This window comes from Homarus americanus, unplaced genomic scaffold (genome assembly GCF_018991925.1).
Source record: "Homarus americanus isolate GMGI-L3 unplaced genomic scaffold, GMGI_Hamer_2.0 scaffold32583, whole genome shotgun sequence".
Lineage (NCBI taxonomy): Eukaryota > Metazoa > Arthropoda > Malacostraca > Decapoda > Nephropidae > Homarus > Homarus americanus.
The window spans coordinates 23,136,262-23,152,159 of record NW_024713129.1 but is presented as its reverse complement, the minus strand read 5'-3'; the positions used below and the strand labels follow the sequence as shown (position 1 = coordinate 23,152,159).

The following is a 15,898-nucleotide window of genomic DNA, read 5'->3' as shown; positions in this document are numbered from 1 at the left end:
GATCGTTCCAGATGGGACGCCCTACCTGTTTGGCTACAGATTTCACCAAAACGGGTATTGGGTTCTGTCCGACACAAAAACATTGCAGTTGTGAGTCGGACTCGCCCTCCTGCTGCCTGAATAGCTGGTGGCTTGTCCTAGCAGGCATTAGGTTCACCTCTCCAGCAGTTGCACTATGCCCCAGTAGAGGGTGAGGCAGTGGCAGAAGCCCAAGAGAAGGCTCACTACTTTATACAGGGCTATGATGATTTGGTCTGACCACAAACCACTGGTCAAGATCCTAGATGACTGGAGATTGGAGGACATCCCAAACCCAAGACTGTTAAAATTAAAAGAGAAAATCTTGAACTACAAGTTCAGGATTGTACACGTCCCCGACAGGAAGCATGCGGGACTATCATGCAATGGGTATGATAGCCAGCCTACATTGCACAAGCACGGTCCCTAACACTAGAGCAGCACGCGGGAGTCACAGTGGCTGCCGCAGTGGACGTCCTACAAATGGTATCGTTAGACAGGATGAGGAATGCAGTGGCCAAAGACATGACCATGCAAACCCTGGTGAACAGATTCCATGAGTCCAAGAATCATCTGGAATTGGGACTCAGAGAATTTTTCTGGTTCAGGACTAGATTGTCCACACATGTAAGAATATAAGAATGTAGGACACTACAGTGAGCCTATTGACCCATACAGGGCAGTCTCGTTTACACTCAACCCGTCCAACTTGTATTTGAAGCTGTCCAGCGCATTCAATTTAACGATGATGTTTATTAACTTGTTCCACTCATCCACTACTCAATTTCCAAACAAATGCTTACTTATTTCGCGCCTAAATCTAAAGTTGTCTAATTTAAAACCGTTGCTACAAGTTTGCTCCTGGTTGGACAATTTGAGTACCTTCATCATATCACCTTTGTTTAACCCTGACGTCCATCTTTACACCTCGATCATATCGTCCCTCACTCTACATCTCTCGAGGGTGCAAATTAAGATACTTTAACCTGGGATTAGTCTTGTCATTCTCCTCTGAATTATTTATAGGGATTCTATATCCAGCCTATAGTACGGTGACCAGAACTGAACCACACAATCCAAGTGTGGTCTAACCAGAGCATGATATTGTTTTAGGATAACCTCGCTAGTCTTGTAACTAACACTCCTTTGTCAACCACCACCAGTGAGACAAGACATGCCCTGAAGGCGCTCCCAGTTTGAGCAGCCAGGCCGAGTCTGTTTGCCCCCCCCCCCCCCATATTCCAATGCCCTACCAGCCTTACTACACCAGGATTTATTCAGCAAAACATTCAAGTGATCAGTGAAAGATTGACTACCAAACAGTGTTCCTATAGTGCACTCCACGGAAAAGCACAAAAACACAGCAGTGTAATACTGAGTGTGGCTGGATCTGACCTAACCTTATCTGACCTCACGGCTTCACCTGACCTATCCTGAAGGATGGAGCACACCTGCGTTGCCCTAAGCTACTGTCCTGGCCACGTGGCCCCAACCGCATCCAGCCCATACGAGCACTAACTGATTGCTATAAGAACAGCCCAGTCCCAAGTATTGTAAAAATTATCAACACCTAATTATTATATATCATATTTGTATTACTTATGTTACCTGTATATCATTTGTAAATCAAGAGACCCATTCCCCCAATTATGTAATTGTATATTTTCAGCCTCCCGGCTGCCATGCTCTCAATAAACCGTTAATTATTATTATTATTATTAAGTACTTTGTTAGCCTTGTTTCGAGCCAATACTTTGTCTTGGTTTAAGATTCCTACTTATCATTACGCCTAAATCTCTCTCAGTCGGATTTCTCTATAACAACGTTGTTCATCTAATATCTGGACAAATGTAAAGTGCTTACTTTACATTTGTCCACATTAAATTTCATCTGCCATTTTTCAGACCATGTGAAAAATTTGTTTAGATCTTCCTGTAGTTTTAAGGAGTCCTCGCCTGATTTAATTATACGCCCTATTTTAGTGTCGTCAGCAAATTTATTTATGTTGCTGTCTACGCCTATATTTATGTCATTAATGTACATAATAAATAGTAATGGTCCAAGTACTGATCCTCCACTAGTGACGTTACCCCAATCAGAATTAGTGCCAGTAATGCTGACTCTCTGTTTCCTGTCCTGTAACCACGTCCTAATCCATTTTAGAATATCTCCTCCATTCCATGAGTCTCCACTTTTTATATTTGTCTTTTGTGGGGGACCCTGTATAAGGCTTTAAGAAAGTTGAGGTATATCACATCATGATCGTGCTAGTCATCCATTGATTCAAAAGCAGTTGAAAAGAATGATAATATATTTGTCAAACATGAATGCCCACTTGTGAAGCCATGTTGGGAATCATTGATCAACTTGTGCTTCTCCAGGTGATTTTGAACAGTTTGAAATTATTGCTTCCAGCAATTTGCCTACAATTGATGTTAAACTGATTGGACAGTAGTTAAAGGATAGTGATCTATCTCCCTTCTTGAAAACCAGTATCACATTTCCTATCCTCCAGGATTCTAGTACTACACCCATTTTCAATGACATGTTAAACAAATTTGCTTAGGGCATACTGAGATCTTCCTTACATTCCTTTAATACTCTGGCAAATATCTCATTGGAACCTGGTGACTTATTTGGCTATACAGTATAGTCTGCATTTACGCGGTTCAATTGAACCCGTGGAGGACCCCGTAAAACGAGAAATGCGTAAATGAAATAACAGAACATATGGGATTAATTGAAATAGAGACTGGGCTGACCCCCAAACTCCACTTTTTCCGACACAATACGTACGTTGTAGTAAAAATAACATCTTAATTTTATGATGGTATGCACACACAATTAATAATCAAGAGAAATATCAATAATATTAGGTTTTTTAACACTTACGTTAGTAGAAAAGCTGGGTCAGCACACGTGGATGGCGACTGGTTCCGAGGCAGAGGGCAGATTAGTTGCCCTCCGGTGAATCACTTTCACTTTCACTACTCGCAGAGGTTTGCAGGGCCTCCCAGACAAACCCCTCAAAGTCCATATCCTCACTGTCAATATCACTATCACTGACTTGGGCTGGCTGTGGTTGTGGTAGGTTGCGGGCGAGGAAGTCCTCAATACTACGTTGACGACTAGCGTTGATGTTGTCGAGATAGATCTGGATATACGGCTCCATAACTTTCGTCAGATGGTTATTAGACGCTTCATACCGATGCTTGTCTGGGTCATTGTCAAGGATGAGCTTAATTTTCTCCCCCAACTCGATGATTTCCTTCACAGTATCATGGCTTGGTCCAGGTAATTCAATGTTTTTCTCTGGTGGTGGGGGTCCCGCGGAAGCCTTTGTGAGTTGTGAGGGGAATAGCGGGCACAAGAGAGAACTGTATACGCGGACTGAGAACAATGAGACAGGCCCTGCTAGGTCAGCGACGTCTACCCTCTGGTGGCAGGGCAATTCATGTTACATTAGACCAATCACAGCAAGCAGCGGAGGGAGGTAAGGATACATGGCCCAATCACAGTCCGATACGTCATATGACGTCAGCGATAACGTAAGAGCAGCCTAATACGCACCACTCCGCTTCCCTCGTATGGTCAAGAATGGACCGAGTGGGTAAAAAATGCTGGGGCGGTCTGGACCCCTCCAGCCGCTCACTGCATAAATGGCCAAATTTACCGCGTAATTAAAGCATTTCCATTCAGGCAAGGCACCGCGTAAATGACCAAACGCGCAAACAAAAGCCGCATAAATGCAGACTATACTGTAGTTCATCTATTTGTTTATTAACATCGTTACTAGTCACTACTATCTCGCTTAATTTATTTCCTTCACTACGGTATGTCTCTATATCGTTGGTGCCTCGGGTATCATGTTTAAATTTTGGGTGGTGAAAACTGTTGAAAAATTTCTGAGTATGAATAGTGTGAGGGGTTGTTAGAGGTAAAACAAAGATCATGAATGTAGTAAGTTGATCATGTTGAACTGGAACACCTGTAGGGTGTTTAATTATTTGTTCCAGATTATTAAGTAAGGAAAAAGAGAGTGCCTCAGCTCCACCGGGGTCATCCCTTGCAGAGCCAAGCCACTCTCTGTGATGTACATTGAAATCCCCTAGGTAGAGGATCTCAGTGTTGGGGTGTGTGGATAGCAATGGCTCATGGCAAGAAGTGAGACAGTTAAAGAGTTCTAAATAGTTGATAGAGTTGGGAGAACAGTAAAAAAAAAATATAAAATAGTCATAGTTGGTAGATATTTTGTGCCAGATGACATCAAAAAGAGAAGATTCAAGATCCGTGAGTCGAGCTATACTGTAGGTGTACGTGCGTTGCAGTAAATACATACACCTCACTTAGCACGGAAAGAAGTATAAAGGTTGTAGTTGGAGACTTGAAAAGGTTTGGGTGAAGCTGCTTTGGTCGGTTGAAGTTCAGATAGTAGTAAGAGGTCGGGGAAAGAAGTTAATACTGTAGATGGTGCTCCACAGAAGGAAAACTGGATCTCAAGCCGTGAATGTTGGAAAAATCTTGTGTTGTGTTTTAGTTTGAGAAATTTGGAAGAATGTCTTGGGATTTGACTTCATCTCCCTTGCTACCTTCAATTCATTATTCCTCTTAACCCTACCGGCCAATACCTTATAATAATCTCGGAGGTAAACTTCACCACGATTTATTCTCCTACCTATAGCCGTCCTTTGTCCAATAATATTCTTTAAATAATTATTTATCCATTTGGGGTTGTTGTTATTTGATCTGAGTTTTCTGTATGTTATATTTAAATTTTTGTGGAACTCGTCAACCTCAGATCTTGTGATTAGGTCATCCTCGACCATCATATTTTGTAAGGTTATCACTGTCAGGTCACCTGGTAAAGTGAGGTCGCCCTCTGAGGGTACATTGTGTGAGGTCACCTCACATGAGGTCATGTAATTCAACCCCAAACATGATACTCCTTCTCTCAGCTGCCTTTTCAGCCTATCAAAGTTTGCTCTTCTGAAATCTGGAACTTTAATGGAATTTTCCTTGCGTCTGAGATTAAGTTCTACTTTAAATCTCACTTCTTTGTGATTGCTGTTAGCCAGTTCGTTCCCAACCTCCACATTACTCATTAGGTTTTCTCTGTTTGACAGAACTAAATCTAGTATATTATTCCCCTGGATGGGTTTGGCTATATGTTGACTTTGGAAAGTCCTGAACTGTTTCAAGAAAATCCTCTGATTCTGAGCTACCTGTAAGGTCAGTCCAGTCTATTTGGCTAAAGTTAAAGTCGCCTACTATACAGACTTTGCTATGTCTGGATGCCCAGCACATTTCATACCAAATAAGTCGCTCATTAACTCTATCAAGATTAGAAGGTCTACATATTACTCCTATGATTAATTTTTCCCTACCACCGGTTAATTCTAACCAAATTGTTTCTGTATTCAGTTCAGTTTTTGTTTCCCCGTTGATTACACACTTCAGATTATCCCTGACATAGATTGCTACTCCGCCTCCTTTCCTAATCTGCCCAACGGTATGGAATATTTTGTAACCTTTAATATGGTATTCGACAGGTAACTCACGTGAGTAAGTTTATCCATGTTTTGGTGAATGCTGTTATATAAATTTTTTCAGTACACACCAATGCCTGATTTCACCCATTTTATTTCTCATACTTCTACTGTTTGCATAGTAGACATTTAAGTTAGTCGTGATCTGCGTCCTCCCTTTGTCGCATATAGGCTTTAACTCCCTGCCTAATTTTGCTTTGTCAACATTCCTAGCACTATTTCTCTGTAACCTTTCACTTTGTTTACCCATGTCCACTGCAGTCTCCTCCACCTCTGTGCTCACAAGTTCCCCGAGCATTTTAAAGACTTCAACATCTTTTGAACTGTCCTCTCGAGAGAGCCACCCAGGGTTGCCACCTGATCCCTGGACAAATGCACCCCATCCCTAGCATAAGGGTCCCTTCTGCTGTAGAAGTTGTCCCAGTTGCCAATGAATGGGACTGATATTGACTTGCAATATCTGTCAAGATGGCCACTGACACCAACTGCCCTTGAAAACGATTCATTGCCAACTCTCCTTCTAGGCAGGACACCACATATGATAGGGATCCCTCCCTTCATCCTAATACATTCATAGCTGCCTTGAACTTATCAAGGAGCTCCTCACTCCTACACAGGTTTATATCATTGGCTCCTGCACTGAGGCAGATAATGGGTTTGTTCCCATTACCAGACAAGATAGTGTCCATCCTGTCAACTATATCCCCCACCCCAGCTCCTGGTAAACACACTCACATCCTAGTTCTATTTTTGACACAAAAAGCTCTATCCAGGCACCGTTCCTTGGAATCACCAACAATTAAGGTTTTCGTACCTTCCTTGCCAACCCTGTCCTAGACTATGTTCCGTTCAATTCGTCTACCAATGGAATAAATAAGTTAGTACACTTAGCTGTATTCGTTTCCTTGTCTTTCGTCACCACCAGTTTGGTCATTCCTCTCCTCACAACCCTCCATTGCCCTGTGTTTTCGTCAGACTCTCCCTGTCTCGTGTCTTCCTCCTTCATCCTCACAATCACTTCCTTTAATTTCTAGTTTTTGTCCTTGACCTTCACTAACTCGGCCCTCAGAAGGGCACACAGCTGCTCACAACTAACACTAGCCATTGCACTGCCGGTTAGTCCCTGGGAGCTAAAACGGCCGTGACCTTTCCTCTAGTGAGGTCAGCACACATGATGGGCTGCCCCTCTACAAGGGCTGAGTTGTGGTACCACAGACACTTAGGGGTGAAGTGTTGGAAATGCTCCGCTCCACCCACCAAGACACACATGGAATGTCTGGTGGCCGAACATTACAGGGGACAACAGGCAGAAGAGGGCCAGGTATTCTATATGCAACGAGGTAGCCCCTTCCCAGCCTGACACACATCCACCAGTCTACCCATTCCAGCAAATTTGCACTGATTATTTCTCCTTGAATAGGTCAAGTTACCTGGTAATAGTGGATAGGTAAAGCAACTGGCTCTCTATTTTCCACTGTGGTGAGGGTGAGGCTGATGCGAAGGTGCTTGTCAAGCACCTGTGCACCATGTTCCACATGTTCAGGGAGCCTGAGGAGCTGTCATCTGATGGAGGACCACAATTCGAGGCCTACGAGACCAAGTGCTTTCTCCGCACCTACAGTGTCTGCCATAGAGTGTCTTTCGTGGGTTTCCCACATTCCAACCTGCGTGCAGAGCTGGCAGTGAAGTGGCAAGAGGCTCGTCAGAGGTAATGCTGACACGGAGGGTAGGCTGAACAACAATAAATTTTTTCAGGCGTAGTTGCTGTATAGGAATACCCCTGATCAGGATATTGGGCCATCACCAGCCCATATCCTCTTCGGTAAGCAGATAAAAGACTTCATCCCCATCACAAGCGACAATTTCAACCCTCAGGAAGAATGGAGAATGACTGCAACTGAGCGGAAGTGGGCTTTGTGAAGGCACCACGTCACAGTGGTTGAAAGATGGTTGGAGAATACCAAAAGCCTACCACGCCTGGCTATCTGTGACACTGTCCAGGTGCAGAACCAGGAGAACAATCGCCCCAGTCAAATAGTTGAGGTGCTGGAGTATGACCAATAAAGAGTCAAAATGCATGGTTCAGGGAGAACCACAATCCTCAGACAGATTGAGTTGTATGTTGTGGACCAGCACATCCCTGACTCTGCTCCCAGGCCCATTGCCAGAGGAAAGATAGGTGTCACCTAGGTTTCCGCCAACCCCGATACGGTCACCACCACCTGCCATGCCTGTGACAACACCTCTGCAATGGCTGAACCCTCGAGCCGGTGATTATAAGTCACGCCTCTGATGCCCATTCAGGCACCACCTGATTTGGAAAGCCCACAATTACGTTCACAGACAAAAGAAGGCTCAGCGGACAACGGTTGTACAGTGGGAGCAATGGGGCCGTAGGAACCAGGTGTCCGTGGGAGGTCTGTTAGGGTTAGGAATCCGTTGAGGAAGCTCAGCCCTTGCATGCGCGAGAAGACCCACCAGTTCACGGAAGCTTCCTGCATCTCTTACACGGTCAATGTGACCCAGCCGCCCAATATCACCAGCATGGTAGGGGTCTCGAGGATGTCCTCTTCGGATGTTGCCAAACAACATACAGTACCTGGAAACAAGTACTGGCTGTCTCCCCTTGATCACTGGGAAGTCAGCTTCATTAGGGGGAGGGCATCATTGATAATACTACTTGTGTAATGTTTGTTTGATTAGACTACTTATGTAATGTTTGTTTTTCTTATCTTACACAGTGTGTATGGGCATGTATTGTGATCAAGGATATTAAATACATTTCAAAATAACAAGTGTCTATTCCTCTGATCCATAAACATTGAATAACTTGTGCATGTGGCAGGTGGGCTTGTGAGTGTGATGTCTGTATGGTGTTGTTTGCTGGCATCACAGATTAAGATGTAACCCATTTAGATAGTGAAGGATGTCATCTAATTATCCTGTTTTGCAAAGTTATGTAACAAACTCATTCTACACCAACCACTTTACTTTTATCAGGGATAAAATGAACAAGAAAAACTGAGATGACTCAAGCCAGTTTATCACAAATACTAGAACAAGACTCACATATCTATGTCAGATCCAAGTGCACCAAGGAACTCCAACTGTCTCTGCTGTAGTCGTTCCTCTTTCTCATAACTCTGCTCCACAGTATAGTCCTCACCTGAACAATACATAGATATATTACAATACAATAAAGAGGAAAGTGTTTTTCTCAAAGACCCTGTATGGAACAATCAGTTTAATTTACAAAAGATTTCCTGGGGACTAAAAAACAAGTTATATGACATTGCAGGTAAACACAGGCTATGTTAGATGGAGTCAATCCAAGGAAATGGAGGATTAAGGCACTTAGGACTTAGCAATAGCAAGGCCCTCCCACACTTGAAATGTGTCCAAGTAACAAATGCATTGTAACCTACCTAACCAACAAATCCTTATGAATCTATGAGTTGCTTCTGAAGCTAGGAGAGAATTCATCTTGGGGCTGTGTTCTCTACGGGACATTCCTTCCAACACACTAACCATGTGGACACCATAGTGCATGACCCAAACCTCCTGCTTATTGAAAACTTAGCTCAAGGGAGGAAGAAAGAAACCCAGGTCATCTGCTCATCTCCTCAATGTTGACAATTGGAATTCAAGCCATAATCTGCCATGTATGGGAAGGGAACCTTGTGAAAAACTGAGAGACCAAAACCAGCAGGGAACACTTATTCCACAACGTGGCTTAGAAAAAAAGAAAATATAATATAAAACTCTAAAATAAGAAATATGCGGAACATGGGTGAGTCTGTGTGGGAAGTGAATGTATGTGGAGGCAGTGGGTTACTGGGCTATACAGTAACTATATGGCTGTGGTCCTTCCCGATGTGATGTCACAGCATACACACACCCCGGACAGGAGCCACCTCTGGAGACAGCTGAGTGACTGCCCGAACTGTGTCATGTTGCCCAAAGGATGGTTTGAATGTGGAAGGAGCTATTTTGTGTTCCTAAAATATGTGCTATTGTATTTTATGATAAGCTATGGATTGATTTTATTGCTTAAAATAGAAATAAATATGGCAGCTCATCATGTTGTGCGTCTCTCTCTCTCTCTGATATGAACCCCAAACTCTGAATTCGAAGCCTTCACTTGTGAGTGGGAGGGGTGTTGAGGAGGAGAGACAGGATATTGGGGGTGACAAAGTGTATATCAGTTGAGAAAGACTACAATGCATTGACAGTACCGACAGGGTTTCCTCAGCCGAGTGTAATCATCTAACACTAGCCAGATGAAAATACTAAAGTTACATGTTATAAATAAGGTGTTCCTTTGTAAAAGAAGGCATTTATGATCAAATGGATTATGGATATGTTTGAATTTTTATCTTGTACAAGCAGCGATGTTTTGTTTAACCCCTTGACTACGAGATGGAACTTACCCGGCTGAATAAAATTGTCTGGCAGTATTCAGAATAAAATATAAAAGAACACATCATACTGAAGGATTAATTAGCAATCAAAACATTCAGGAGGTAGGCACCACATATTTATTGTAATACAAACTTGATGTGAACAAAAAAAGTTCAGTTAACAGCTGTCCAGTACAGGATCAGCAAACTACATAGTTCACTTGTGCCAAACAGTGAGGTTAAATGGGTAAAGGTTAAAAAATGACATTATTATTTTCACCATTATTACAAAGTATACAATTGATGGTGCAAAACGATATAGCTGTTGCTTAAAGGTCTTAAGTACAGGGGCCCCCCCAAATTCGCAGGGGTTAGGTTTTCAAAATGGCGAACAACATTTGCGGACCAGGAGGGGGTAAATTTTTACTTGTATACAAAGAAATGTATATTCCCTTAGGACAATTTTTTCTTTTACCTTTATTGTATATACAGTAAGTCCTCGCTTAACGTCGTCCAGCAAAAAGTTGTTTCGGTACTAAGTCGCTAAACTTAAGAGACCAAAAATTCAATACAACGTCATTTTGCATCATCACGGACTACTTTTTACGGTGCATCACCCTCTCTCATCTGGCCACGCTACGCTCTCTCGGCTCGGCGCGCTGCCCTCACTCTTATAAGGTCACAGCATCCCCAAGCGACGCCAAACCAGTCTCTGTTAAGACTTCACATCGTTCGTGTGTGCTTAAGTGCTTTTGCTCTAAAACTGTACTCTAACCATTCGACATGGCTTCCAAGCATCCATCAAGTACTACTGATGCTAGTGTAGTGAAGAGGCAACGTAAGACCATTACCCTGGCTACGAAAATGGATGTATTAACCTGATTTGAAAAAGGGGAATGTGCTGTGGATATAGCCGCTGTGCTTGGTCTAACCCCCACAACGGTGCGTACTATCCGGACCAACGCTGACAAGATTAAGGTTAGTGCTGGAAGTGGTACTACTCTGAGTGCAACTAAAACAACTCGTACAAGAAGCACTAAGATAGAAAAGGTGGAAAAGATGTTGGCTATGTGGATGGAGGACCAGAATCAACGCAATGCCCCTGTGAGCCTTATGGTTATCCAGCATAAAGCCAGATCTTTGTTTGACAACATGAAGGAAACAGAGGGTGAAGGATGAGACCTTTATGGCCAGCCAAGGATGGTTTCAACGATTTAAACGCAGGTATAACTTCCACAATATTAAGATGACTGGTGAAGCTGCCAGTTCAGATATGGTTGCTGCCGAGGCATTCCCGCCAGAATTCAAGCAGATTATCCAGGAAGGAGGCTACTCATCGAAGCAAGTCTTCAATGTAGATGAGACTGGTCTCTTTTGGAAGAGGATGCCTGAGAGGACCTATATCTCCTATATCGCCAGGTTTTAAAGCAGCAAAAGACCGCTTGACGATGATGCCTGGCGCGAACGCTGCCGGCGACTTTGTTCATATATCATATAAAATTGGACAGTTGGACAGAAAAAGAGCCACCTCAGATATGAGAGCAGTACTCCAAGTTAGGACAAATGAATCCCTTATATACTTGAAGCAACTGCTCAGGAGTGGAGTAGCTACGGCAAGGAACAAATGATTGAAGTTAAGAACCTAAAAACTATTATTCTAAAGAAATGATGGACCTGTACATATAACAACTTCATGAAAAATTTGCTTACAAGCTTCTACCCTAAATTTGAAATGTGCTTAGTAATATTTATATATCAACATAGTATTACTGTGTTGCACAGTAAAACACAATTAATTATCTAATAATATTTATTAAGAGCTGATCAGCCAAGAAGGATGGACAATTACTTCCAGGGTTCATCAAGGCAGACAAAAGAAATTTACCAAAGTTGATGTCATTATGATAGTAGAGTATTATCCAGAACTCCGCCATCCAGCTATGAAACACACTAAATTACATCTGTCATCTGATCATCTCAAGCCCATTCCCCCGCTATGGTCGTCCCTAGTCCTTCCACAACATTAAATATAGACATCAATGATGAAAACTTACATTTTCCAGACATGAAATAGAGAACAGTGGTGAAAACTTCCATGTTGGAGTTATCGGTCTTTTGTATCATTTTGGCTCCCAGCAAGTAAATAAACACGATGATACTTGAGCACTAATTTATTTTAACCTAAAATTAAGGTATGCCTATATACAGCTGCTCCCTGACTTACGACGGGGTTAGGGACCCAAATCCAGGTCGTAAGTCGAATTGGTCGTAAGACGAAAATGCTTAAATAATACATAGAAAATCTAAAATGGGGGTCTCTTTTTCTTCTCAGCATCACAAAACTCTTACTTTTAAGCATGCCAGCCATTTTAAACTGAATTACAAACGAAAATTTTGTCAGTACACAGCGCAATCACTGACGTTGGGACTCGAAAATACGTAATTTGACAAAATTTTGGTACAACTGAGGCGGTCTTATGTCCAGGTGGTCATAAGTCGAGTAGGTCATAAGTCGGGGAGTAGCTGTATATCAAAATTGTATATGGCCAAAAGTCCTGTATTCGGCTGGTAACAACACACACACCACAGCTGGCTGGGCGGCTAGCGCCAACCAGTGACATCAGAAACCAATCACAGAGCTTCTCGCAGTCACGTGACTTTTTAACAACTTTAACCCTTAATTTTTTGGCCTAATTTATTTAAAAATATCATTACCATCGTGAATTTAAGCATTTTCTTTACCCATTGACCTGGCATCTTACGAAAAAATTCCGACCATCAACTCATCCATTGTGTGTAAATGAGGCAGAAAGTCAGATTAGCAACCTGGGACTTGGTCACAATTTTCATGATGCCATATGGCAGCAGGGTCTACCATTAGACAATACATTATGCTTCCAATATCTTCCCAAGCGGCAGTACCTCCCTGTTTGGTAGCTGCCTACTACCTACTGAGTTTAGTTAGAAACTCTATTTCTTTACTATAACAATCCAGAATAATTTATCTAAAAGTTTGCTTAAAAAAATATACTTAAAAATTAAAAATCTATAGGATATAGGCAAGAATGAAGCTGTGTGTTACAGCAACGACTGTTATTTTCCACTCCCATGGAGCTGTGGGAGATTAGTGGGTCTCATGGTAATTGACCTGACCTGATGCAATGTCAGGTGGAGGTAGGGTGAGGGATTAGTAGTCTCATACAGTATAACTGACCTTCTGATGGAATCAAGTCACCCTTTCTTGGGTAGGGGATTAGTGGGTCTCATGACCTGAAAATGTCTTGAATAAAGAAGAAACCTAAAGTATTTTTAAGGAGATTGTGAAAAGTATAAATGAACAAAGTTGTATCCCTTCAACATTACATTACATAACATTTTAAAATATGGGTAGAGAAAGCAGAAAGGTGTGGGTAATTAGAGAGATGGAGTGGAAAGGAGTAGTATCACGCACCAGTGTTTTGCCAAGCGCTCCTCAACAAAAGATATTTAACTCTCTTTCTGTGTGTGTGTGTGTGTGTGTGTGTGTGTGTGTGTGTGTGTGTGTGTGTGTGTGTAATAATAATAATAATAATAATAATAATAATAATAATTAACGGTTTATTGAAAAAGTTCTGCAGCCCGAAGGCTTAAAATATACATTGGACAAAATGACTTATTACATACATTGGTGGTTTAACAAAAGCCTTCATTAGAGAAAGGTACAGGAACATAGTGAATATACAGATTAAGGTAGGTGTTGAACAGCAAACACGTAGTGTAGTAACTCCCTCCCATCGCCATTGTGTGTGTGTGTGTGTGTGTTTTTTTTTAGAAGGACTCGGGCAATAATTTTGCCAGCAACGGAGAGCAGCGAGATCCCATGGTAGTTGTCACAGTCTGATCAGTCTTCCTTGTTTTTATAAATACTGACAATGGAAGCGTCTTTAAGAGCTTGGGGGATTTCCTCCTTTTCCCATATATTCTCCAGGAGAGAGTAGAAATGACTGATAAGCAGAATTCCGCCTGCTTTATACACCTAGGCTGGGATTCCATCAGGCGCTGAGGCTTCGTTATTTTTCATCTAAACTTCCTCCCAGAATCTCAATGTGGTTTTAGACCATCACGTGGCACCACTGACATGATCTTTGCTTCCTTCCAGATGCAGGAAAAGTGCAGAGAACAGCGTCGTGACCTGTACATGGCTTTCATCAACCTAACCAAGGCCTTCGACTCAGTCAACAGGGAAGTCCTCTGGTGGACCCTCAGCCGTTTTGGCTGCCCACCAAAATTCATCACCATTGTGAGGCAACTCCACGATGGCATGAATGGCAGTGTCCCGCACAACAGCACCCAGTCTGAGTTCTTACCCATCCAAACGGGGGTTAAACAAGGATGTGTACTGGCACCAACTCTCTTTTCCATTTTCTTGGCTGCCTTCCTTACTCGTGCCAGTGTCACTTTAGCGGGCAGGATGGACATCGAGTACCAGACGAAGGTCTTTTCAACATAAGACGACACCAGGCAGAAACAAAGGTGTTGGCAGCTTTCATTACTGAGCTTTAGTATGCAGACGGCCCCACCCTTGTCGCTCACACTGAACGCGACCTACAAGAGATCCTGAACACCTATGCAGATGAGTATGCCCACTTCGGCCTTGAGGTGAATATATTTAAGACTCAGATTCTCTTTCAACCTGCTCCTGGTTCAGCCACACCTACACTATCCAACGAGCTTAACAGTACTACCCTCTCAAATGTTGCCCACTTTTGGTATCTCGGCTCCCACCTGTCCACCACCGCAGACATCGATGAAGAGATTCAGCATTGGATCAGATGTGCATCTCAAGCCTTTGGCAGACTCCAAAAGGTGTCTTCAGCTGTAGGGAGCTGAAATTATCTACAAAGTTACACATATATTAAGCAGTGGTCCTCCCCACCCTGTTATAGGGCAGCGAGACATGGGTCACATACAGAAGGCACCTCAAAGGCACTTGAAAACTTTCACCAACATAGTCTACGTTCCATCCTCTGAGTTCGCTGGGAAGAAAAGAGCACAAATGCCAGTACTCTTGCTGACACCAACTGTAGAAGCATCGAGGCTACCATTATCCACGAACAACTATGCTGGACTGGCCATGTTACCCGCATGGAAGACAGTAAACTGCCAAAGCAGCTACTTTACAGTCACATAACGAATAGTAAACATAACGCCAGCGGGCAATTGAAAAGGTATAAGGATAATCTTAAGATAAACCTGAAAAAGGGCCAAATCGAGCTCCTCACCTGGGAGACGATTACTCCACTTCGTAACGCTTGGAGAAGCACCACAAGAGAAGGTGTCAATGCTTTCGAGTTAGCCCAGCTGCAGACAAGCGCCAATGCCAGAAAGACGCTGCCGCCGCCCCTCTTGCACTAGATCCTCCACATGTGCAACATCTGTGAACGATTCTGCCAGTCCCGTATCGGCCCCTTTAGTCACCTCAAAACTCACCAATGAAGGTGATGTCCCTAATAACTCATTTCATTGTATCATAGCTAGTACTGTGTTGTATATGAAGGGTGCAGGTATTTATAAGCACAGATTATTACAGTAACATATCTTTATTAATCAATGAAAACAAACAAACAATATTGTATAATGAATGAGTCAGTACAGTAGTTGGTGTCAAACAATCATCGAGGTGACCCTTTGTGGGGGAGGGGGAGCGGCACGGTCACATTTACCCTCCAATGGACCCTCCCCCTTCTGCCTCTCTTTCTCACAGCATTTGTTATAAACTTCCAATTGTGTTACAGATGAATTTGATACCATAATGATCCTGAATAAATTCTCCGAGACATTTCCAATATGATATCCTTAAACAAAATATTTTGAACTGATATGACAGGGATTCCATTCATTTATACAAAAAGAAAGTAAGAAATATTGATGATACCGGAGTCAATAAATTTAGTT

The 15,898-nt window shown here is 42.6% G+C and overlaps 1 protein-coding gene across 1 annotated transcript in view; it reads right to left on the bottom strand.

Annotated features, from left to right (window-relative positions):
* LOC121870484 (membralin-like) overlaps positions 1-15,898 on the bottom strand; it is a 117,224-nt gene that overhangs the window by 71,124 nt on the left and 30,202 nt on the right. Inside the window, exon 5 of the mRNA XM_042372321.1 lies at positions 8,634-8,730. Within this exon, the coding sequence (XP_042228255.1) occupies positions 8,634-8,730 (97 nt within the window). The remainder of the gene's footprint in view (positions 1-8,633; positions 8,731-15,898) is intronic.